The sequence below is a fragment of the Clupea harengus genome, chromosome 15, assembly GCF_900700415.2.
Source record: "Clupea harengus chromosome 15, Ch_v2.0.2, whole genome shotgun sequence".
NCBI classification, from domain to species: Eukaryota; Metazoa; Chordata; class Actinopteri; order Clupeiformes; family Clupeidae; genus Clupea; species Clupea harengus.
The window spans coordinates 8,867,553-8,893,277 of NC_045166.1; the positions used below are offsets into that span (position 1 = coordinate 8,867,553).

The following is a 25,725-nucleotide window of genomic DNA, read 5'->3' on the forward strand; positions in this document are numbered from 1 at the left end:
AAGCAAGCCCGTATAGCAGCTGATCCAGTTTTTGGTGACCTTCAAGACCAGTCAACTAGTAGAGCTAAGGTTAGAGCCCCTACTCTGTCACATCCCTCAAAGTCATCTGGCAGTAGCTATGCCACTAGTATTGCTCTTGCCCAAAAAGAGACAAAGCCTGAACCATCTTGCCCCCTCTGTAGCTCAAAGCACACATTGGACTTGTGCAAAGACTTCTCAAAGAAAATGCATAGAGACAAGATCAGTTTCTTAAAGACCAAGGGCATATGCTTTGGATGTCTCTCCGCAGGCCACATTAGTAGAGAGTGCAAAAAGCGACTCACATGTCAAGTTTGCAAGAAAACTCACCCAAGCGTCTTGCATATTGGGATTAACGACAGCACAGCTAAAGAAGCAGAAAAACCCTCTGGTGTTTTAGGCAGTGCATCAGCAGAGTTATGTGGTCATATAGGGGCCGGAGACCAAGAGTGCGCACTTTCCATCGTCCCAGTTAAGGTTAAGGCAGCAAAGGGCAGCCAAGTCTTGCAAGTGTATGCTCTCCTGGATCCAGGGTCTTCTGCTACCTTCTGCTCAGAGGAGCTCATGACACGTCTCAATCTCAAAGGAAGGAGAACACAAATTCTTTTACGAACAATGAATCAGGAAAATTCTGTTCCCACGCATGTTGTCTCAGGAATTGAAGTTTCAGCATTGGACAGCGACAACTTCTCACCTCTTCCTGACACTTTCACTCAGAAGAAAATGCCAGTAACCACTAACAACATCCCAAGACAGAGTGACTTAGCGCAATGGGCGTATTTAAGTGAAGTCAAAATCCCCTCTATTAGTGCAAAGGTAGAGCTGTTAATTGGAACAAATGCTCCAACCCTGATAGAGCCGTGGGAGGTTGTTAACAGCCAAAGTGGGGGCCCTTATGCAGCTAGAACACTATTGGGGTGGGTTGTAAATGGGCCACTTAGAAGTGAAACTGGCAGTGCAAAAAGTGTTACGGTGAATAGGATTTCAGTGGCAAGGCTAGAGGAGCTTCTGATCTCACAGTACAATCAGGATTTTTCTGAAGTTGCCTCTGAGGAGACAACTGAAGTTTCTATTGAGGACAAAGGATTTCTGAAAATGGCCAACCAGGCAGTTCTGAATGATGGACATTACAATCTGAAATTGCCCTTCAGAAAGGCTGATGTCTGTATGCCAAACAATCGCCAAATTGCAGAACAGCGCCGCCAGAGCCTAAGAAGGAAAATGGAAAAGGACGAGCCTTTGCCCCAGCCAGTGTCTGAAAAGTGGATGGAATGGACCAACAGCCTGGATAGGATCAAAGGCTTCAGTGTGCCACGCTGTTTGAAACCAAAGGGCTATGGAATGACAAGCCATGCCGAGCTTCACCACTTCGCCGACGCCAGTGAGAGTGGCTATGGCTCAGTCAGCTACATCAGACAGTTGAACCAGCAGGATGTCATTCACGTCACTTTGGTCCTTGGAAAGTCCAGAGTTCTTCTTCCCCTTAAGAACATCACCGTGCCACGACTGGAGCTGGCAGCTGCAGCTCTGCTGGTGAAGGTAGATAGAATGCTGAGAGGAGAGTTCCACCTTGACCTAAAGCCTTCATGTTTCTGGACTGATAGCCAAACAGTGCTCAAGTACATTGCAAATGACCGAGCAAGGTATAAGACCTATGTAGCCAATAGGGTCTCACTGATTCGGGACAATACAGACCTGTCCCAATGGAGGTACGTAAGCAGCAAGGACAATCCTGCTGATGATTCATCCAGAGGATTGAATGCAGGAAGATTCATGGAGCAAAGGAGATGGATACATGCCCCTGAATTCTTATGGAACACAAAGGAAAGTTGGCCAGTGGAGGAAGTATTGGACTCGGTGTCACAGGACGATCCAGAGGTCAGGAAAAGTGCTACTGTATTGGCAGCAGTAGTGAACCCTGCGACACCCACAGACCAGCTTATTTCGTTCTTTTCTGACTGGAGGAGACTACTCAAAGCAGTGGCATGGTATCTCAGACTGAAAAAGATGTTGATGCTGATTGTGAAAAGAGGAAAGGAGCAGCCCTCGTCTCAAGTCAGCACCCGCTCAAGCAGGAAAAAGGTGAGGATACAAATTGAAGATTTCAGGACCTACCTTGGTGGGCAGCTCCTCACTGTTGAAGATCTTGCAGAGGCAGAAAGGTCAGTCGTCACATACACCCAAGGACAAGCCTTCGGTGCTGAAATTGCAACACTGGAGATGATCCCACCTAGAGTGCACAAGGGCAGTAAGATCTGCAGGCTTGATCCTGTCCTAGACGAGGGCATTCTGAGAGTAGGTGGCCGACTGCACAAATCTGCAATGCCTGAGGACACCAAACACCCCTGCATCTTGCCCAAAGACTCGCACATCTCGATACTGCTCTTAAGACACATCCATGAACGCTGTGGCCACAATGGCAGAAACCACATGCTATCGGAGCTCCGGAAAAAGTACTGGATTTTAAAAGGCAACTCAGTTGCCAGGAAGGTGCTCTCAAAATGTGTCATGTGTCGACGTTCAAGGGGCAAGGCAAGTGAACAGAAGATGGCGGATTTGCCGTTAGAAAGAATCCTACCTGACCTCCCTCCATTTACCAATGTCGGGTTGGACTACTTTGGCCCGTTTGAAGTGAAACGAGGGAGAACTGCCATCAAAAGGTATGGAGTTCTTTTTACATGCATGTCTAGTAGAGCTATTCATTTGGAAATTGCCTTTACACTTGACACAGACTCATGCATTCATGCTATGAGGAGATTTGTCTGCAGGAGGGGCCAGGTGAAGCACATCAGGTCTGATAATGGAACAAACCTGGTGGGTGCACACGGAGAGCTCAAGAAGGCCCTGAAGTCACTGAACGAGAGGAAAATCCAAGATGCCCTGCTTCCAGATGGAATCGAATGGAGTTTCAATCCACCATCAGCATCACACCATGGCGGAGCCTGGGAAAGGCTCATAAGATCTGTCCGCCAGGTGCTGAACTCTACTCTCCATCAACAGTCCATCGATGATGAAGGCCTCCAAACACTGTTTTGCGAGGTGGAGGCAATCCTGAACAATCGTCCTCTCTGCACAGTGTCCTCAGACCCACATGACCTAGAGCCACTGACCCCAAATCACATCCTGCTATTGAAAGCCAAGCCAATCCTACCCCCTGGAACCTTCTTGAAGTCCGACATCTATGCCAGACGTCGCTGGAAACAGGTCCAGTACATGGCCGATCTTTTCTGGCAAAGGTGGACCAAAGAATATCTTCTGCTGCTGCAGGAGAGGCAGAAATGGGGTCGTTGACCCCACTGCTCCTCGAGGGTCCTGGCCATTAGGAAGAGTGCTGGAGACGAAACCTGATGCAAGGGGTCTAGTGCGATCAGTGAAGCTCAAGACAAAAACTTCAGTCCTTGAGAGGCCCATAACCAAGCTGTGCCAAATCCTTGAGTCTGAAGAGTGACCAGGGTTCCTGATCACATTAGAAAGGAATGTAATGTATACATGATTTCATACCTTCTCTAAACCATTATGCATTACATACTTCTGAAAGCATTAAGTGCTTATTTACTTTATTGATAAACTGACCCCTCTTTTGGCTCCTTTCATGTTAATTTAGGTAATTGATTCTATAGAGAACAATTAGGGGCCGGTGTGTAGGAGCCGCATTTAAGTTTTTTGTATTTGGAATGATTTATTGATTTTTCCCCTTTTTGTGGAATTGCGAGTGTGCGCCCTCTATCGGTGGTGACGGTGCCACCCTTGAAATGGCTGCCAGACACGCATGACGGGGAGAAGGCGGGCGCAATTACCGTCATTGACCTCAGTGCTGAGGCCGTGAACCACGCTGTCTCCGTTTGGGCCTGTTCAGCTTGTTGCAGCGTTTAGTTATTTGGACTTTAAAGCTGCAATTGCATCCTTATTTTTTGTGACAATTTTTCTACAATAAAACCGGCAACATTGGATGGTCAAACTCCCTTTGTATTGGATTATTGGACAGAACTGCGAGTCTTGACATTGCTTCTCCTGCTTTCTCCATAGTGGTAAAATCAATTAGGACGTAGGAATAGGATCTAGGGGTTTAAAGGAAAAAACTCAACTGTTTTTGCCACTACAATTCGTGTAGACGGAGTAGAGCAGGGGACTCAATACACAGCCTTGTGGAGCTCCGGTGCTCAGGGACAGGCTCGAGGATTGGTGAGGACCCAGTCTCACTGTCTGGGGGCGATCTGTTAGGAAATCCTTAATCCACATACACAGGCTGTAGCTGAGGCCCAGATCAAGGAGTTTGGTGATCAGCCGGTTGGGGACGATGGTATTAAAAGCCGAGCTGTAATCTATGAAGAGTAGTCTCACAAAAGTCTCCTTCTTGTCCAGGTGTGTCAGCGTTGTATGGAGGGCTGTGACGATAGCATCCTCAGTGGACCTGTTTTCCCTGTAAGCATACTAATGCTGGTCCAGGGAGCGAGGGAGGGCAGCCTTAACGCGCTTCGGCACCAGCCTCTCAAAGCACTTGGCGATGATGGGAGTGAGCGCCACAGGTCTATAATCATTTAAAGTGCTGATGTTGCTTTGCTTGGGCACAGGAATAATAGTTGCTGTTTTAAAACAGGTTGGTACGACCGCTTTGGCTAAAGACATATTAAAAATGTCCGTAAAGACATCTGCGAGCTGGTATGCGCATTCTTTGAGCACTCTTCCTGGAATGGCATCTAATAATAATGGCGTATAATAATACAAATAGAGATTTTATAAGGCCAACCTTTAAAGACAGTGAACCAAGGGTTAACACCAATCTATGTCAACCCTGTTACTCTGAAAAGTAACAGGGTTGATGAGATTTTAAGATAATTTGCTCATTACTAGCTAAAAAGAACAGTCACAGGAACACAACTTCTAGAATATACTATTATTTTGCAAGCGTTTTTTTCATGAAGGTATCAGGGTTGATGTGAAATCAATGGAACATGCAAAAACATGAATATTTAGAACAAAATGACAGCATAGCAATTAGATCATACTTCTAAACGTAAAAACAAATTGAACACGTTGCCAATATTTTACAAGTTAAAAGTTTTGTTGAAGTAGAAATAGTGAGGGACAGGCCAAAAACCTCACCCTCTTCTGCATAAAAGTGATTTTAATTATTTAAAATAATATGCATTTGACTTAAAATAGATTCAATATTGAGAAGAGTAGATATAGTAATTTTTTTTAAAAATTACGCATTTATTTGTTGTTATAGTAATTTTATTGTGGATTGTTTCTTGGGGATGTGAAAAGGCACTGGTTTCATGGAATGACCGTTCCAGACATATGGCCTAATGATTAAAGATGTAACCTATGGGAGGCCATTTTAAACTGAGTTTCTGTTAACACTATGTAGAGTTTTGTTTGTTGCATTGGTCTTATTTGGAAATATAAAAATATAAACAAATGTATGTCAATAAAATGTGCAACACATAAAACACCTAGAAATAACCAAGACCAAGACCAGTCAAATTTAGTGGAATATTGGTAAACGATTCACTGTTCCAGTATTCTTGCTTTTTTTGTATTGTAAGATGGGTATAATTGTTTTTCGATGTTGTTTTCAAAACCTATAATGAACAGTTTTAAAAAGCGTCTGCTAAATGCCATAACCATAAATTAACTGTGGATGCCAAGCCATTTAATGTCTTTTTTGAAATTCAGTTCTCATGGTAAACACAAGAGTGCCTCAGACGACTGTTCCGAATCCACTGACTGCGACCACCTCCAAACCGCAATGTATCCTCCAACTGATTTCAACAACAGCCCATGACACGGAATTCACAGGCAAGCGAAATGCACTTGTGTGTGTAACGTTAGTCTACTGCAAGGAGTGCGCATGGTAAAAAGGAGGGACCCAAGTTCTCCTCGTTTTCACTTTCCGGACTGATGAGAGCTGCGATAAGCCCTACTTTTTCAATATCAGGAGATTAGCCTGCTGATGGTTTGGCGAAAGAGAATTTTCTGATTTAGTCCTACATTTGTGATATGACTCGATTTCGTCGAACGGAGATGTACATGTTCACACAATTGCTGGTCATCCTCCTTGCATCACCGATCCGGTCGTATGAGGAGAACTCAACCTGTCCAGCACTTTGTGACTGCTCTGAGTTAACGACTTACACGATATCCTGCGCAGACATAGATGTTATCCCAACTTTTCCTGCAACCACAGAGATAATGTGAGTAGTGTGACACATTTTAAAATGTGAGTTTTATCCTTGTTCATGGATCTGCGTCCGTGCGTGTGTAAGAGAAAAAGATCCGATTTAAGAGAACTTCGTTAAATCTTAAGTGTTGATAAAGCAAATGACCTATCACCTACTAAAAACCCCAAATAGCGAAATTATATGTTAAACTATTTAAAATGACCTTTATATTAACAACAACAATAATAATAATAAACAGGAACATATTTTAACACTACGTAGACCTTACATCTGTTTGGCCAGTTTGGTTGATTATATAGTCCCTGTTTTTAAATTTCTTGCTTGTAATTTCAAATTGCTGGTACAGTATCCTAACCTGTCATGATAACTTCCTCTACTTACTCCTCTCATATGTTCAATACAAATACATAAATAAACAGTGTCATTGACTACTAACTTTGCTTTTAAAAGAGCAGTGGTGGAAGAAGTAGGCTATTCAGATGTTTTACTTAAGTAAAGGTAACAATACCAAAATGTCAAATTCCTGCATGAAAAATCCTACTTAAGTAAAAGTACATAAGTATTAACAACACAATGTAGTTAAAGTACTAAAGTCAAGGTACAGGTTTTGGTCCCTCTGACTGATGTTATTATCACTAGATTATTAATACTGAAGCATCAGTGCGTGAGCAGCATGTTACTGTTGTAGCTGCTGGGGGTGGAGCTAGTTTGAACTACTTTACTACTACTACAGTTTTATATACAGGGACACCAGATTAATCTGAGGGATTTTTTTAAGATAGTGGATCATTTGAACATTTATTGAAATGAAAACCATGTGAGAAGATTAATATTCATAATAATAATAAACTTTATTTGTATAGCACCTTTCATACAAAACAATGTAGCTCAAAGTGCTTAACAGCAAAGGAATTACGTTGAGAGAAATTACATGTAGAGTGATCCACATAAAAATAGACACAGAATGAACATAAAACATGAAACATCAACATACAAACTGGGATAAAGTGCATAAACATAAATAGATAAATAAAGTTAACATAAAAACATAAAGAGAAAATATAAAGACAGGGATGGAGTGCAAAGATAGATTAGATAGATTAAAGGGGGCTATCACTATTTAGTGGAGCTGCTATCAACTCATACTTACATTTTCTATTGTGTAAAATCTTAATCTTAAAACGTAACTAGTAACTAAAGCTGTCAAATAAATGTAGTGGAGTAGAAAGTCCAATATTTCCCCCTTGAAATGCCGTGGAATAAAATGGAAAAGGAAGTGCAAATACCTAAAATTGTACTTTGAGCACTGGAGTTTTTTTTTTTGTTTGTTTACAAAGATTCCAGGCCAATGAAACTTTTTTAAATCTTAAAGCACTAGCCCAGTGAGTACCCGCCACAAATGTGAAGAGTCTCTTTTTCTCCTCTTCTCAAGGGCCACTTCAGAATGCATTAGGCTGTGATATAAACAGATGTTGATTAAAAAAAACTTCAACAAAGAAAGAAAAAAGAAAAGACAGTGCTTCATGAACAGCCTATTCAGTCATGTTCGTGTCGTCGTCACCAACTGAGACATGGGAATCAATTTAGTATCATTGTGGCCTAGGATTTAAAATGTGTATGTATTAAAGCAACAGTAGGAATGTACCTTTTTTGAAGCATATTTTGACAGTGTTTATTGGCAAGTAGTTTTGGTATCATCTTCAAATTCATTGGGCATATAAACATACGTAACAGTATACGGACATATAAAAGCATCCATCCCACTAGCCGCCCAGGCTATGCACTGGTCTGTGGTCAGGTTTGGAAACCCTGCAAACATGTAAGAAAAGCTTTCACAGCATGGCGGCGCCAACCACATTGACAGAAGACACCAGCTACCATGCTAAAAGTTTTTATCAGTGCCTGCTTTGCTGTTTCAGCAACATTTGCAAGGTTTTAGCATGCCTTGTGGGTAATCAGCTCGCTAGTTTTAGACTAAAACTCCTTGCTGCTGCTTTAACACAAGAGCGAGAACATGAGGATAACTCCTCTCTTCAGCTTTCATCATGTAATCAACACATCTCATAGCATCCGGCCTCCCAAGTTATAAATAAGTCCTTCTTTTTCATGGTCTTAGGGTCTCAAGTGCCAGCATTACTGCCTACTGTTTCTGTTTTTCTTTCTTTTGGGTGCCGAGTCTCTTTTGAGAGCGAGTGGTACCACTGCAGCTCTGGGAGAGAGGGTGGAGAGGCAGCAGGAAATCCCAGACACAGATCCCGGGCTCAGTTCAAGCTTTTCTCCAGTAGCTAAAGAGACTCTTACTTAAGTGACTGGATTTGGGGTGTTGTGATGAGGATGGGTGGGAGTACCTATTCTGACTTTTACCCACTGCAGTGACAGAGTGGCAGCAGCTATCCGTGTTTCCCATAGATGACAGATTAGCATACAGTATCCAGAACAGTGAGGAGAAGGTTAACATTCACAGCATACTTTAGTCATTTAGCAGAGGCTTTTACCTAATGCAATTTACAGTATTGTACAGATATACTTTTTTTATCAGTATGTGCTTCTCTGGGTATTGATCCTATGACCTATGACTAAGCTGAACAACAGGAACACTAAAAAAAATTCCCACTATTAGTAGTAAAGAGTTAATGTCTCCGTATTAGCAAAGATGAGCTGGTGAGCAAGTGGTTATGAAAAAAATGTATGGTATCACACATACATATATAAACATAAGTGTGCACACACAGACACACAGAACTGATTGTATATTAAGTGTTCCAAACCAGGTGTGACTCTCTAAGTCTGAGAGTTTGCAACACTGAAATGTCCCAGCTGGCTCTGCAGGTTGCGCACCGCCTCCGCACAGGGTAGGTTACTCAAGCCGCGTGCCGCTAATGCCATCCCATAATTCCACATTCTCCCCACGGGTTTGTTTTTTCATGGCACAAGAGCATTCCTTCACTGCTCAGCCCCCACCTCCCCAAATTGGTGGTGGTGATGGAGGAGGGATGTTGGGGGTCAGAGACTCTTCTTCCCCGCCAGCAGCACCCCACCCTTGTCCCCTACCCCATGCCTGCCAGCCACCCATCACAAGAAATTAGCCCGAATCAGTGCGCCAATTCAGACGGCCAGACAGTCCCAGGTCGCCTCTGTGGAGGAGTGCATTCCAGGCTTCCTCAAAGTTTTCCCAGTGCCTGAGAGGAGATAGACAAGAAAGGGGCCGCCGTCGCACAGATATAAATATCTCTGAAAACATCACAGCCCCAAGAATAGACCTGGTTGTGTCTGGACCGTGATCCCTTGCTGACCACTACCCTGGGCATCAGATTTGGACCCGGTTCTGACACCAAGGAATGTATGAGGAATGTAGTGTCTTCAGCACCGGTACCACCTTACATTAACTCCCTGTTTGGTCATTTTGTACATTAGCAGATTTTACAGTACATTTCCTTGTACAAAAGGTAAACAAAGAAGTTGCATAACAACCAAAAGACACCTAAATGTACACAATTAGTGAGAATGTTATGTAATCACTCAGCATACAAGTCACTTTATTGTCTGGTGCACATAGTGCATAGAAGCTTATATTTTCTTAGGCATAAATTCACGAGTGTGACATGGGTTCTTCTGGGTTCTTCACAGTTGAGTTACAAGATTCACAGAAAGAAATTTGAAATTGGAAACCCAGTCATTATTGGGTCAAACAAAGCTAGTGCACCCACCTGTGGGATGTCCATTGGCTCACTGAAAGTGACTTATTTGTGAGAAAATCTGAAACCAGCTCTTACGCTGAGACATCAAATTTGAACTCATCATAACTACTATGAGTAAGAGGCTCGGCGATCATTTTTCTCATCACTTGGTCAGAACGAAGGATCATGTGTCGTTGATGTCTCTATCCAGACAGAGAAATGAAAAGTAGGAGCTTTTGTGACGTCCACAAAAGTGTAATCTTTGTGTTTTTCATGATTGTGTTTTATTTTGATAATACTGCTTTCATCGATTTTATTAGGGTATTTTATTTTGACAGAGAATAAACTTGCTCCATGCCAGCAGGGCGGAGTCTTGGAGTGATCTCCAGAACGTTCTTGGTAACGGTGAACTGAAGTTCAATAAAGAAACTGCGGAGAACGCAAAAGCTGTTGCCCTGCCTCTTCAATTATTTTGCTGAAATTTCAGAATATTATCTGTCAGCTAGGTGCCCTTGCTGCGGTACCTGTTACAGATTTTTGGTGGCCAGTACGGGTAGCGGCAACAAATACGCAGGCTACAAGCACCTTCAGAATCAACTGTTTAAAGCAGCGCGGGTTTTTCCCTTATCGACTGACGACGGAGAGACGTCCTGCTTTATCCAACCGTCAACCTAGATGGACAGACCCTGCATTCGCCATACTGAGCACCTGTGAGGAATGGAAAGCTGAGACTGTGCTGCACACGCTGAACAACACTGAGAGTTGAGGGTGAACGAGATTCCTGGAAGAGAGCTCAACCGTGAGGAAGAGGGAAAAGTAGTCATGGCGGACGGTGAGAGAAAACGTTTGGTGTGGAGCATCAAGAAGAGTCTACTCACTCTGACAGCTGATGAACTTTTCCAATTGGCTACGCACGTTGGTCCTGCACCGGAGAAAGATTCATCCACGCTTCAGGTTGGAGATGAAGACGGTTGCTTTGAGTACATTCTAGCTTTCATGAACAGTGAGACGTTGGTAGAGTCTGAGGATTCAGGTATGGCTGTGTTTTTAGACCTTAATGATACTGTGAATAATGTAATTCAGAGTCGTGTTGCTCAAGCTAAAACAGATGTTGAGGGTGTTATGCACGATGTGTTATCCAACCCAGTGCTTAATGAGAATGTGACGACAGGTTTGACAAATACATATATTGATAGCATAGCAACCAGTGCTACTAATGCTAACGCAACCCCAACCACCACAGTTAGCCTAGCTAACGCTTCACCAGTCACTAATACAATTCCCCCACAACACATACTGATGTCAAAACTACACATAACACAGATACAGAGTTACAGAAAATGCTTTCTAGCTATGCTGATCTTAGCAACAAAGTCCTGCAGTACATTAACAACCCCACACCACCCCCCACATTAACACCTCACCACCACAATCTACACCCCAACCTAACAACAGTAATAACACAACAGAACAACACTCACATTGCAACTTATGACAGAGTGGTTCCCCTCCGAGATCTTTCACTACTCCGGCGGGAGTTCAAGATTCAAGGCGGACAAATTGGTGATCAGAACTCAGACATAAGCTACAACAACATATGCAGACAAATTTGATGAAGGAGTTAAAGAACGATTCAGTGAGGCTGAAGTACTGAGAAGTTTTCTCAAAGTCATCAAATCAGGAAATTTCAAGGACATGTTAATGCACAAGGATGATTTAACCTTAGCTGAGCTCAAAGGCTTCCTGCAGTCTCATTTAGGTGTGCGAAGTAACACAGAACTATTCCAAGAGCTCACGTGCACCAAACAAAATGACAATGAAACGCCACAAACAGTTCTTATACCGTGTCATAGGCCTCAAACAAAAGATCCTGTTCGCTTCTAAATATGCTGACACAGAAGTGAAATACAATGCAAACACAGTCCAAGACATTTTCCTACACACAATATACCAGGGCCTCGGCCATAAACATGATGACATACGTCGAGAACTTAAACCACTGCTCTCAGACAGCAATGCGTCTGATGAGATGATCCTAAAACAATTGATGAAGATAACAAACACTGAGGATGAGAGACAGAGACGTCTAGGCGCAAATGCGCGACAAAAACACATAAATGTGCATAGGCACACAGCTTGACGTTGCAGCAGCTGCACAAGACAGTAGTGTGAGGAAAGATTTTTCAAATAAAAAGCCCATGGCTGATGCACTCCAACAATTAACTGAGAAAGTGGAGAAGTTTGATGAACAAAGTTGAACGAATGCAGCAGCCGTTGCAGGCCCAAAAGTCAGAATCCTGCACACTGCCACGTTAAGGTAGACCAAAAGAGAAGCCAATCATACAGCTTGTGCTAAATGCCTTGAACTGAACCGCCCAGGTTGCACTCACTGTTTTTACTGTGGCGAAGATGGGCCACAGAGCAGTAGGCTGCCTGAAGAAGCCTAAGCGTCAGGAAAACTGAAGCCGGTCTCTGCCACGAGACAGGCAGTGACGGTTTCACATTCAGTCTCAACCGCGCCTACACCATACTGCTGCGCCTGACACACAGAGTTTTGAGAATTGTAAATCTCAGCCAGTTCAAGTGGATAAAAAACAAAACAGACCACAAAGGACAAATACCTCCTCAATCCCCACTTTCCTTACCCACCCAAATGAGTAGGCGTCTGGCCAAGTTCGTGGAGCCAAAGCTCTTGTGCGATGTAACCTAAGGTGGCTTGACCAGGTCAATGCCTTACTAGCACAGGGAGCTCAAGGAGATGAATTTGACAGACGCTGGAAGGAGAAATATTTACCAGGTGCGTCAGCTAGGCCCCTCATCGAAAATATTTGATGACAAGGAAGAGTTAGAGGTTCATGCAGTTAATGGAGACATTCTCCTTTTGATGGCTGGATGCTTATCACAGTAAACCTGTGTGGAAATGACCACTTTAGCCAGCCCATTATGGTGCCTTTCCTCATAAGCAGCGTACCGCTTGAGCAGCCGATACTAGGATTCAATGTGCTTGAGGAAGTAGTTCAAAGTCGGCCAGCAGAACTTGCCACAGCGCTTATTACCTCTCTTATGTTGATGCAATATCAATACCTAACAGAGAAGGTTAAGGCGCTAGTGAACTTCATCCAAGCCGGCAGGTCCTCCGTACATCATGGCGACTGAGAACAGGCGCTCATGACACTGTTATCCCAGCTAGACAAGTAGCTTGGGTTAAATGCCAGGTCCCGCCTAGTATAGACCCATCAGATACTCTCCTTCTCTTTGAACCTGATGAAACTAATGCACACCTGACAGAGTTACAGATTGAAGAAGGCCTGTTAGAAATAAAGAATGCCAGGAGACCTATGTCACAATACCAGTGAAAAATAACATGAAACATTCTGTCACTCTATCAAGGAAGACAGCCCTGGGTAGTGTCCAGACTGTGACAAAGGTGATAGAGACAGATTCACAAGAGAGGCCTAAGCCAAGAACAGTGGTTAGTGTGGCACCAACATCAGCTGCTAAATCTAGTCCAGCCTTGTGGCAGCCTCCTGTGGACCTTAGCCACCTTAGCAGAGAGGAACAAGAGAAAGTCAAAAAGATGCTATGGGAAGAATCAGTTGCTTTTGCTGAAGATAGTCATGATATCGGATGTATTCCTAGCTTGCAAATGTCAATCACACTTAAAGACGACATCCCGGTGCAGAGAGCGTACTCTTCCGTCCCTAAACCATTATTTCAAGAGGTGAAGGAGTATATACAAGATCTGTTGATGAAAGGCTGGATTGTGAAATCAAAATCCCCTTATTCCTCTCCAGTAGTTTGTGTCCGTAAGAAAGATGGCACACTCCGCCTCTGCATAGATTATCGTCTGTTGAATCAGAAGACCATCCCTGATCGACATCCGCTACCTAGGATACAAGACCTGACAGACACGCTTGGTGGCTATTCCTGGTTCAGCATCCTTGACCAAGGCAAGGCCTATCATCAAGGCTTCATAGCCAAGGACTCCAGACACGCCACTGCTTTCATTACTCCCTGGGGGCTGTACGAATGGATAAGGATCCCCTTTGGCCTTTCTAACGCCCCAGCAGCCTTCCAGCGGAGTATGGAGGAGATGTTAGGTCCTCTGCGAGACGACTGCTGTATCCCTTATCTCGATGACGTCCTTTGTTACGCTGAAACATTTGACGCACATGTGGAAGGGGTCCGCAAAGTCCTCCAGGCTCTACAGAAACACGGGGTGAAGCTAAGGCCTGAAAAGTGTGAGCTCTTTCGACAGGAAGTGAGATACGTTGGCCGTCTTGTGTCAGAACAGGGAGTAAGGATCGATCCTAAAGACCTGGAAGCAGTGCGGTCGCTAGCCAGCAGAAAACCACAGACTGTTGGAGATGTGAGGAAGCTCACCGGGTTCCTGGGCTACTACCGTTCCTACATCCAGGACTTTTCACGGATAGCAAAACCCATCTATGAGCTACTTCAAGGCAAATCTGAGCAAACAGCTCCAGTGCATGGTAAAAGCAAAGGCCCACAATTGCCCTCCCGAACACCTGTCGGTTGGGCTGCCAAACACCAACAAGCCCTTGAACAGCTAATCTCACTGCTTGTTAGCCCCCCGATATTAGGGTATCCAGACTTTAACCTACCTTTTGTATTACACACTGATGCATCAGACCAGGGCCTCGGAGCTATCCTATATCAACACCAAGATGGAAAGTTGCGTGTCATTGGATATGGGTCTAGGACGCTAACAGCAGCTGAGCGTAACTATCACCTGCACAGTGGAAAACTGGAGTTCCTTGCCCTGAAGTGGGCTGTGTGTGAAAAATGTAGGGATTACTTGTTTTACGCACCCCACTTTACGATATTCACAGACAACAACCCACTGACCTACGTCATGAGCACAGCAAAACTAAATGCAGTAGGCCATCGGTGGGTTGGGGAACTCTCAGACTTCAGATTCGACATTAAATATAGACCAGGAAAGTCCAATGCGGATGCCGACACGCTGTCACGCCTCCCTTTGGACATTGAGAACTACGCCAAGTCTTGTACGGAAGAGTTCACAAATGATGTGGTGCGTGCTGTGTGGGATGGAAGTAAAGTGGCCAAGCAAAAAGACGTTGCCTGGGTTGCAGCCCTTAACATCTCGTCCCAAGCACCGCCTTCCCCCTCTCTTGACCAAATAACAGCCATAAGTCACGATGAGCTTGTAGAAGCACAGCGAGTAGATGGAGCCATCGGTGAAGTGATAAAGTTAAAAGAAGCAGGTACACCGTTGACTGATGAAGTGCGTAAAACAGTTAGTGCTGCCAGAAGGCTATTTCATGAATGGGGAAAGCTAGTCCTGGAAAATGGTCTCCTGTACAGACGCGCTAATGAGAGAAAGCAGCTGGTGCTCCCTGCCAAGTATAAAAACCTGGTGCTTCAGAAACTGCATAGTGAGATGGCTCATGTAGGAACAGAAAGGGTGCTGAATCTGGCAAGAGAGAGGTTCTATTGGCCTTTTATGGCCAAAGACATTGAGGACCACATCACCAAAAGATGTCCATGTATAAAGTCTAAAAAGCCAGTAACTCACGTGCGTGCCCCTATGGGTAGTATTACATCAAGCTCACCACTAGAGTTAGTGTGTATAGACTATTTACATCTGGAAACCAGCCGCGGTGGCTATGAGTATATACTTGTAGTAGTTGACCACTTTACAAGATTTGCTCACGCCTACCCCACGAAGAATAAGAGTGGCAAGACGGCAGCTGAGCGCATTTTCAATGATTTCATACTCCGTTTTGGGTACCCATCAAAACTACACCACGACCAAGGCCGTGAATTTGAAAATGAGCTGTTTCACACACTCCGCCAGCTGTCAGGTATCAGACACTCGAGAACGTCGCCATACCACCCACAAGGAAATCCTGCTGAGCGGTTCAATCGGACCATTCTCCAGATGTTGAGAACCTTTACTGACAAAGAGAAAGAAAGATGGAAAGACAAAATTCCACAAGTTATACATATGTACAACTGTACCCGGCACGAGTCTACAGGCTTCTCGCCCTTCTTTCTTCTCTATGGCCGCCATCCCCGCCTTCCCATTGATTTGCTGTTCGGTTTAGTGGAAGACAAAGAGCCAGACTCTCCTAAGGGTTATGCAAAGAAATGGGCAAAGCAGATGTCGGAAGCCTATCAGATTGCCAGTGAGAATAGCAAGCAGGCCAGTGCTAAAGGCAAAGCACTATATGACAAGAAGGCAAGAGGTGTGGTGCTACAGCCTGGCGATAGGGTCCTGGTTAGGAATCTCCGTGAACGTGGCGGGCCAGGAAAGTTAAGATCGTATTGGAGAAGGCCATCTACATAAAAGAACAGATTTCTGAAAACCCAGTGTATGTAGTTTATTCTGAATCTGGCGACAGGCAGAAGACAAGAACACTACACCGCAACTGTTATACTAGTCAATGACCTTCCAATTGAAGAGCCCCTCACAGCCCCACCTGTCTCTAGAAAAAGGACACAGAAAGGCCCAAGCCGGACCCGAAGCATCAACACTCAAGAACCACCAGAAGAATCAGATTCTGACTCAGATTCTGATCAGGACTCAAACCGCTGTAGATATTGGCTGAGGGTACCAGCAGAAAGGATTCAGGAGACACCTGATGAAGTCCCCCACCAACGACCTACCACCAGTTCAAGTCGTTCAACCCCAGTACCTTCAAGGGAAGAGAATAGGGTAATAACAGAATACTTACCTGAAACAAACCTGGTTCCTGAAAGAGAGCATATAGAGGAGCCAAGAGTGGATGAACACCCTGCCGCCGTGGCTGAACCTGAAGAGGAAGATGGATATCAGGAGGAACAGCACTATGTCCATCCTGTGCCAGACAACCAGACCGAGGTCAGGAGGTCAAGTCGGGACCGAAGACCTAGACAGATCTTTACATATGAGAACTTTGGTCAGCCCACACTGACAACACGAGCTGCAGTTAACTCAGCAAACACAGACATACACTCACCTGCCCCCTACACACCATCTTCATACCCCTTTGACCCATACTGCACCCCTTATCCCCCAGTTGCATACATGCCTTACACCTTCCCACCACCACCATACATACTACCAGTCCTGGTTGCTTGTTAGATGAAGGGAAAACAAGGCGGGTGTTACTTTCAAGGGAAAGCAGTCCAGAATTATTTCATTTTCTAAGGGTCTTATGTTTCTGAGAACATTTCCTTTTCAAAGCTGTAATAGTGGTTACTGTGCTTATTGTTGGTGTGTGTAGGGATATTTGTTTGGAAATTTGGCCATACAGTTACATTATGATGTAAACACTTCATGATCATTATTATTGATATTTTATAAATGATTGGTTTGTACTGTAAAGGGAAATTGTATGTGTGTACATTTGGTATTTAAAAGGGACAGGTACAGTGTTAAGTATGTTATAGTGAATTTACTCAGTGAGGTTTTTTATGAGACTGTAATATTCTACTTCAGACCATTCTTTTGAAAAATCCTACCTCAGAAAAAAACATTCTAAGCTAAAGATGCCAAAGCACTTACCTTAAACAATCATTGACTGTTTACACGTACATTGGATAATGTTACTTCTCTCTGTCGTTTGTTTGGATGAGACTCTGTATTGGTCGTGTGTATATTGCATTGCTTGATGGAGTTATATTTCTTAATTAACAGCTCCATCTCCGCTGTACATTATTCTGTCAACCAAAGTAAAAAAATGTCATACATTGAAGAAATGTAAAGTATAGAAAATACAGTTTTGTATCGTTTCCCTAAAGATAAGGTATTTTCCGTCATGTTTAAACCAGAACTATATAACTTTCTAAATGTTGTGTGGAGATAGAAATAATAGAGTTGAGAAAAGTTGAGTGGTAAATGGTGGGACCCATTTATTTTTGCCGGGGAGTGTGTGACGTCCACAAAAGTGTAATCTTTGTGTTTTTCATGATTGTGTTTTATTTTGATAATACTGCTTTCATCGATTTTATTAGGGTATTTTATTTTGACAGAGAATAAACTTGCTCCATGCCAGCAGGGCGGAGTCTTGGAGTGATCTCGAGAACGTTCTTGGTAACGGTGAACTGAAGTTCAATAAAGAAACTGCGGAGAACGCAAAAGTTGAGAAGCTGTTGCCCTGCCTCTTCAATTATTTTGCTGAAACTTCAGAGTATTATCTGTCAGCTAGGTGCCCTTGCTGCGGTACTTGTTACAATTGCATGCATGAAGAGGCAATCCTCATACGGTGGGAGTTCACTGGACTCTGCTTCGCCACGTCTAGCACAGAAGAGTTTGGTTTTAAACTAAGAGATACATGGATTGATTCAGCAGTATGAAAGGCTATGTTTAACAATTACATAGGCTGAACAGCTGAGAAAGATATACAAACTAAAAAAAGGGAGATAATTGACTTTGCAGAGGCCCCACCAGGCGCCCTTGGAGACAGAACCCTCGTGAGGGGGTAACGCTCACAAAGAGCTCATATAAGGAGATATATAGGCTAATATTATATAGGTAGTTCAGGTAAACAGCCATACAAGAATAACCACAAGACACACCTAGAATAAGGGTATAAAAGAGCCTGCTGAGCGTTCACACTTTGAGACAATCCATGGATCTCTCCTTGTAGCTTATTGATTACAATAATAAACTTCCAGATTCCAGCAAGCAGTCTCCGGTCTTCTGATTGAAAAGAAAGGTGTAGGGAGATTCAATCTCGCCACAACAGCACCTATCTTCCCACGGCCTGCAAAGGCACTGACGGTGTCACAACCAGCGAAGGCATGCATGCCAAGCAGGGCATCAGAAACACCACTTCCTAGCGATTGGCCTATCTTCGTTATGTCCAAGAACCTGGTCCTATTTTGGGTTCCACATTTCTGATAGATAGGACAGGGAATGTTCTTGTTGAATCCTAAGCATAGGACCAACACATCTGTGTCCTCAGCAGTGATGACAACGGCTTTGTAGCCATACTCTGCTGCATGGAGAGCATGTACCAGCATGCGAGTGTCAGCTTCTTCCTGGGAAGATTTGAGCTCCTGTTACCTCCTCCAATTGTTCTTTGTCGAGTTTGTAGCAGACTTCATCACATGTTATCAAACACCATATAGGAGCTAGCTAGCTAGTTAGCTTGTGTAAACTACTGTAATTTAAGCTAACCAATTAACACATTTTAGCAAACACCTATCAATTACGTGTGTCTGTGATGTGTAACATATATCCTTTATCAGTCAGTCATTCACGTTTACGTTATTTACCGCTAGCGATAACACAGACACAAGTTAATCTAGTCGTGCAGCCGATCTGAAATCAAAACTGCCCAGTGTGTCTCCACAATTTGCGATGCGCATAAGCCGCGTGACTAGGGCCAATGATTTTCCGCGATAACGGAAAACGGACGGAATTCGCGGAATGAACACTTTGAAACGGAATTGCACCTTTGAAACGGAAACATCATTTTGTTCATACAAATCGCCCAAATTCCCCTGTATTTTGGGCTGCAAGGTTATATTTCTTTCAAATAAACACAACAACGATTGCAACGATGAACAAACATTAATTAAAGAACAAAACCACTGAGAAAATGTCACGTCTGCCCTGAACTCCGCTCCGGCCACGCCCCCTTTTCAACCGTTGACCCACACACCTCCGCTAAAGTCACATTCACGCGCTCGTCTTCCCAATCGCATTTAAAACAAAAAATGTTTAGTCTTCTGTTCTGTTGATGGCTGGCAAACAACAATCTAAGAAGGGCACATATTATTCACTCATTTTAAGCCATCAATCTACCTCAGGGTGAACAAAATGAGCTGAAACGGGGGAAAAACGGAATTCACCAAATGTGAAACGGAAAATGCATTTTTTGGAAACGGAAAATCATTGGCCCTAGTCGTGCATGTAATGATGTTCCTCCCACACATCTTTTAGAAGGTCACGTAATAATAATGTGTGTATCAACTTCGCTGTTTTGTCTTGATCCGATTCTGCAGCGAGAACCCCCTCTCTGCAGGAACACTCGAGACCGGGATCACACAGGCTATCTTGGCGAGCTTGGCCCACTCAGGATACATTTAGTTGAAATCACATATGAGGACTTCACAGGCTGTGGAGAAATTCAATCCCCCCATAGCCACGGAGCGCTGTCATGACACCGAGGGCATCTCGTTGCAGGCTTACAGCATGATAAGAGGGGCGGTATGAGCAGACTCAGTGCTTGTAACCTGACCAAAATGGCAAATTATCCTTTGGATCGCTAGTTGTACATATTCTTGAAGCGCTGAAAGATAGTATTATAGGCGAGAATAATATTAGTTACAGTAATAGGCCTAAAATAATGCTGCGCCTGCTTATCATAAATAGCCCTGTCTATAAGCTAAACTTAAATCAAAGGCTCCTACTTACCACTCCGTGTCTGCGGATACCTTGAGGGGTTCAGAAGGGAATCGAGGCAGTGAAGTAGATCCATGCAATCCTCATGCTACGTTTCCATTTGGACGATATTCGTGCCGCTCTCATTGGGAATGAATGGAGACGAAGTCCCGTCCGACACGAACCGTCGACGCCTCCCTTCCAAAGTTGACGAACCTTTAACTCTATGCAAATGCGGACCAGGCGGTAACCAATCAGTTTGACGTGTGTGAGAATTGGCAGCTGAAGTTGTGCAGATGGGCGGGAGTAATCAAAAAATCAAAGCAAGATGGCGGAGTCTCGGGATTCTGTTACTGGGAAATATTTTATGTGAATAAAGGTGAATACAGGTGTTCACACGACTTTTATATGTCTACATCGACTCGGTTTGTTGTTTATATACTACACAAACACTGTCAGGGCAAACAGAATATTGTAGGTCTTATCTGAAGCTCTCGACCATTCTTGTTAGCTTGCTGGTAACACTTTAATTGAAGATCAATGTAGAAGCTAGCTGCTAATAAGTTACATATAACAAGATGCTGGGGTCTTGGGAGTCTGTTACTGGAAATATTGGTATGTGAATAAAGGTGTTTACACTAATACGTTACATATAACGTTTAATTTATTGTTGTTTGAGTAGTTCAATGATTGACTTTATTTAGCAAAAAGCACTTGAACTTCATTGAACTGGAACTACCTATCTCTATCATCTCCAGGGGGGAGGGGGTTGATTGATGCACGTTTACCTGTACTTTACAATTAACAAAGATGGAGATGGAAAAATTGATAGCGACCGTGGCTTCTTTTCCAATTATTTATGACGCATCCCTGGCAGAGTACAAAAACTCTTTGAAGAGGTCAGATGCATGGAGGAAAGTGGCCGCGATTACCGGTTACGAAGGTGAGTTACATTTCTGCAATGTTTAATTTGCTTAACTTTCATTTGGCCGGTTGCCAGTGCTAATTTTATGATGAGCACACACATGAGTTGGGACAAAATGACAAACTGCAATTACATTACAATAGATTATTGTCGTTGCACAAAGTAAAGAAATGCAGTTTATCATCTAATCAGTAGTGCTATCATAGGAAAGTACTAATTTCGTTAATGTGCTCATTTTAAACCCAACCCTGACTCCATAATAATGCTAATTCTGACAGTAAAATACTCATGCAATCTCTACAGTAAAAATGAACAATAGAAGGAGAAGCCGTGGGGGATATATTGATTTAATTTTTCTAATCTCTCTCTCTCTCTCCCTCTATGTGTGTGTGTGATATTTTTCTCAGAAAAAGAGTGCATCAAGAAATGGAAGGGTCTTCGTGACACTTATATGAAGGAAAGAAAGAAGGAGAAGGAGAGGACCAGGAGTGGCGCAGGGCAAACAGACCACAGGCCGTGGCGGTATTTTGCCGTGATGGGCTTCCTGGCTCCCTTTGTGGAACAGAGGGACACTACGGGAAATTACTGCCACGGAGGAGGAAACAGATCCCCTGCCAGCCAGTCAGCAGACACTGCCACTCTAGACCCAGGCCCAGAGGAAATTGAAACAGCCGAGGATGAGGCAGAGGCAGCCTGGAATGTCCAGCTGACCCCCCAGGTGCCCCCAGACCCCCGAGTGTGGTCCCTGGTACCTCCAGCACCCCCCTGGACCACCGAGGAAGAGAGGCAGAGGAAGGGCGCAGGACGAAACGTCCTTTGAGGACAGGCTACTGGCTGCGGTGGAGAAGCAGTCCACCTCAACCCCTGTACCTGTCCCTGCCCCTACCGAGAATGAGCATTTTTTTTAAATGCCTAATTCCAGCCCTGGAACGCCTGCCTCTCCAAAAGCAGCAGCAAGTGAAATTCGAAATATACAGACTTGTGTATGTGGCTGGGCAAGAGGTCGAAGCAGCACCCTGAACTGCTTTTAAAAAAAATAATGTTTGCTTAATAAAAAAGTTAAAGATAATCAAACCAGTGTCGTTCTATCATTGACTTACTATAATAACCAGTAACTGTTTTATAACACTGATTGTCTTACGTGTGATATACCCCTTTAGAAGGATTTATGTTAAAATTCTGAGGAAATTATAATATGAAGAAGTCCATGGTTCACATTACGGTGTTATTGTTCTATGAAAAATGTGCACTTTAAAAAGCCCCCCCCCCCCATTCAATTTGGAAATTGCTTTTATATGATCAAGATGGGTGGCTCTTAAAAGAGCCTTTGTTTGATCGGTTATGGTTGCCCGGATAGAGCACCCTCTGCACTGAAATGTGCAGAGAATGTCTCCCTCACACGAATGGCAGCTCTGGCCGCATTGTTGCTGCCAACACGCGGTGCATCCTGGAGACCTGCTGATCCCTCCTCACTCAGCTCAGACATGTCAGTGTCCCCACTCGGTCTCGTCAGCCGGATGAAGTTGTGGAGGATGACGGTGGCCTTCACACAAGCCTCAGCCTTTGCTGCGCTGACAGCAAGGACCCGCCTGTAAATCCTCCACTGACTGGAGAGGATCCCGAAGGTGCACTCCACCACCATCCTGGCACGGCTGAGACGGTAATTGAAGGTCCGCCTGTCTGTGGAGAGGTTGGTACCAGGGAAGGGTCGCATCATGTTGAGGCGCAGTGGGAAGGCCTCATCCCCCACAAACACATGTGGCAGTGGCCCCCTGTGTTCCGCTCCGGTGATGACACGGTCCTCTGGCAGGTCCAAAGTGCCATCCCTCAGGGCCTCACCAAAAGGGGAGTTGAACAGAGTTCCCCCGTCGCTGTTCCGCCCATAGCCACCCACATCCACCATCCGGAACAATTTGTGTGCATCAACTACTGCAAGCAACACAATAGAAAATGTGTGCTTGTAGTTGAAATGCAGTGAGCCGGAGTTGGAGGGGGCCTGAATCACCACGTGCTTCCCGTCGATGGAACCTACACAATTTGGGAAATCCCACTTGTGGAGGAACCCATCAGAAATGGCACGCCAGTCATCCTTGCGTGGCACAGACATGAATTCCGCAACCAGGCAGTCCCAGATGACCACACACACCTCACCGACGATGCTGGCTACAGTGGAGAGCCCCACACGGTAACTAAAACTAATGGACCTAAAAGAGTCCCCAGTGGCAAGGTATCTGTAATAAAACAAACAAAAAAAAAAAAAAAATCAATACAAATTCAACAATCGCCGTTTAAGTAGGTTCACTTATTATAGGCTAATTGAAAATGTATGCTTTAGCCGACATGCAATGCTCTGTAGTATACACCTGTACCAAGTTGCATCAAAAACGTTTTAATAAATTACATGCTCCTAATACAAAATGGCATTGGTAGATAAGCTTGCAAACTATGCCGCAGTATATCATAAAATGCCGTGCGTAAACAGAAAAACTAAACTCACCGAAGGCAAATGGCGAGACGTTCTGCCGGTCCAATCGATCTGCGCAGCCAGGTATCCTCCTTGTGATCCGGGGGCCAACTCGCGAGAGCAGATCATCGAACTGCTCAATATTGAGCCTAAAATAGCGCTGGAACAGATAGCTGTCCAGACGCAACTCCTGCACCAAACGATGGTACTCGCCATGGGTCTGGCGCGCTTGGTGGATCGGGTGGACCCAGTGCCTGTGCTGCCGTCTTGTCCGTCTTGTCCTCCGCAGAAGAACGAAGAGAGCCACAGTCGTGAGAGCTTGCTGATGCATGATGAATCCAAGTGATGTACATCTCGCTTTGCAAACCCATATTTATACAAAACCTGCGTTCCAAAATAAAACTCAAAAAAAGCGCCAAGTAGCCTCATTGGTGCGTTTTGCCTCTGATATGTGTGATATCGTGATTTAACTGGCTGATATAAATGAATCAGATAAAACTAATTAATAAAGGAATATATTTAATGGATAAGTAAATGAATCAGAGCATGAGTGACAGCCGCAACATCTATCATATTTTCATGACTTCACAAACTAATCTGCTATATTACCACTGCACTGCAACCGAACTTGCTACTTGACACTTGCTACAGCCAAACTGATGATTTTTCTGACCACGCCCCCTAGACGAAATACCGGCTGCCAATAATTCGCCTAAATGGAAACGTAGAGTCAGGGAACCGGTCTTTCAAGGCATCTATTAGCTGCACATAGCGTGCTCTGGATTTTTTGTAAGCTTGAATGAAGCAGTCGCCCGAATCAGGGGCGGAGATCCCATTTCATTGTAGGGGGGACAATACATGGTCAAATTTCAGAGTGTAATTCCGGGGGGGGGGGACATGAAAAAATTGCTTTCACGAGAGCTAGCATAAACTGCTAAATACCGAATTCTCTGATCACATTTACAAACAGAAATTCGAAGTCATTTTAGAATTATCTAAACAGCATTAAATGTACTAACACGAAATATCTATTCACAGACAAATAAAGTCCAAAGTTCAAGAGAACTTGATGCTCAAAATAAGTTATAAAACAGCTCACCAGGGAATCGAACTTGCAACCTTTTGATTACAATACGACTTCTCTACCTCATACGCCACTGTCACTCCATATTACTATACCAGCATAGTTCATGGACCGCACAAAAAGATGACATTAATTTAACTTCAGATAATTTAACAAATCTGGAGAGGCACTGAGATGTAGACCTACGTTTATTAACTAGCATGAACCTGCCCTGACAGGACATTGTCCTAGACTTAGCTAGCTATCTTAACTGTGTTAATTACCGGCATGCGTGTGTTATCGGCAAACGTTCACGTTGTCATGCCAATCCATGAATAAGCTTATGTATACTTGTGCATATCGATTGGAACTTCATAAATGGAGTTTAGAAAACAACTTCTTCTTTACATGTTCTTACTGCGTTCGAGAATGAGGTAAATCTCTACATATCGTGTATCATAGCGGCAGCGACAGGGGACAGAGGAGGAAACAGTCTGACAATCTGACCGTGTAGGCTACTGGGCTGATTAACTGAAACACGGAGCTGTCGGTAGCCCTGCCCGTTGGAAACAGCATGTGAACCAAACCACTTTGAGGAATAGGGGGAACATGATTTTTCAACACTTAAAAACACATTTTTTTACGTCTATAATTAGCACCGCTTGTGTCGTCGTATTTTTATTAAAAAAAAAATAAATCAAAAATATATATATTTTTTTTTTTAGTTTTCAATGATTGTTGGGGGGGACAACTTTATGGTAGGGGGGACACGTCCCCCCCGGGATCTCCGCCTATGGCCCGAATGGGTCACTTTGACATCCATGTACGTGTCGTCTTTATAACCCGCCTGGAATGTCATCTCTTCTGGACCTGGGGCATCTCATAACTGTGTAAATGTGGAGACAGATGCTTGCACTATTGGTCGGATACTAGACAGATTCACGTTGTCCTTCTGAAATATTAAATTCAATTTCGTCATAACTGGTAGCACATCGGCCAGTGTGTGTGTCAGGGCTATTTGTAGAATGAATAAATT

At 43.9% G+C, this 25,725-nt stretch overlaps 2 protein-coding genes across 2 annotated transcripts in view; both read left to right on the top strand.

The window, feature by feature from the left end:
• The first annotated feature begins 1,239 nt into the window (after positions 1 to 1,239).
• Positions 1,240 to 3,309, top strand: LOC116223885. Its single transcript, XM_031582155.1, has 2 exons — positions 1,240 to 2,678; positions 2,775 to 3,309. Exons 1-2 carry the CDS (start codon positions 1,240 to 1,242, stop codon positions 3,307 to 3,309), a joined length of 1,974 nt encoding a protein of 657 aa, XP_031438015.1.
• Positions 3,310 to 5,767: 2,458 nt separating this feature from the next.
• Positions 5,768 to 25,725, top strand: part of tshr (thyroid stimulating hormone receptor) — a 35,352-nt gene continuing 15,394 nt past the window's right edge. The window contains exon 1 of the mRNA XM_012815552.3: positions 5,768 to 6,215. Within this exon, the coding sequence (XP_012671006.2) occupies positions 6,022 to 6,215 (194 nt within the window). The 5' untranslated portion in view covers positions 5,768 to 6,021. The remainder of the gene's footprint in view (positions 6,216 to 25,725) is intronic.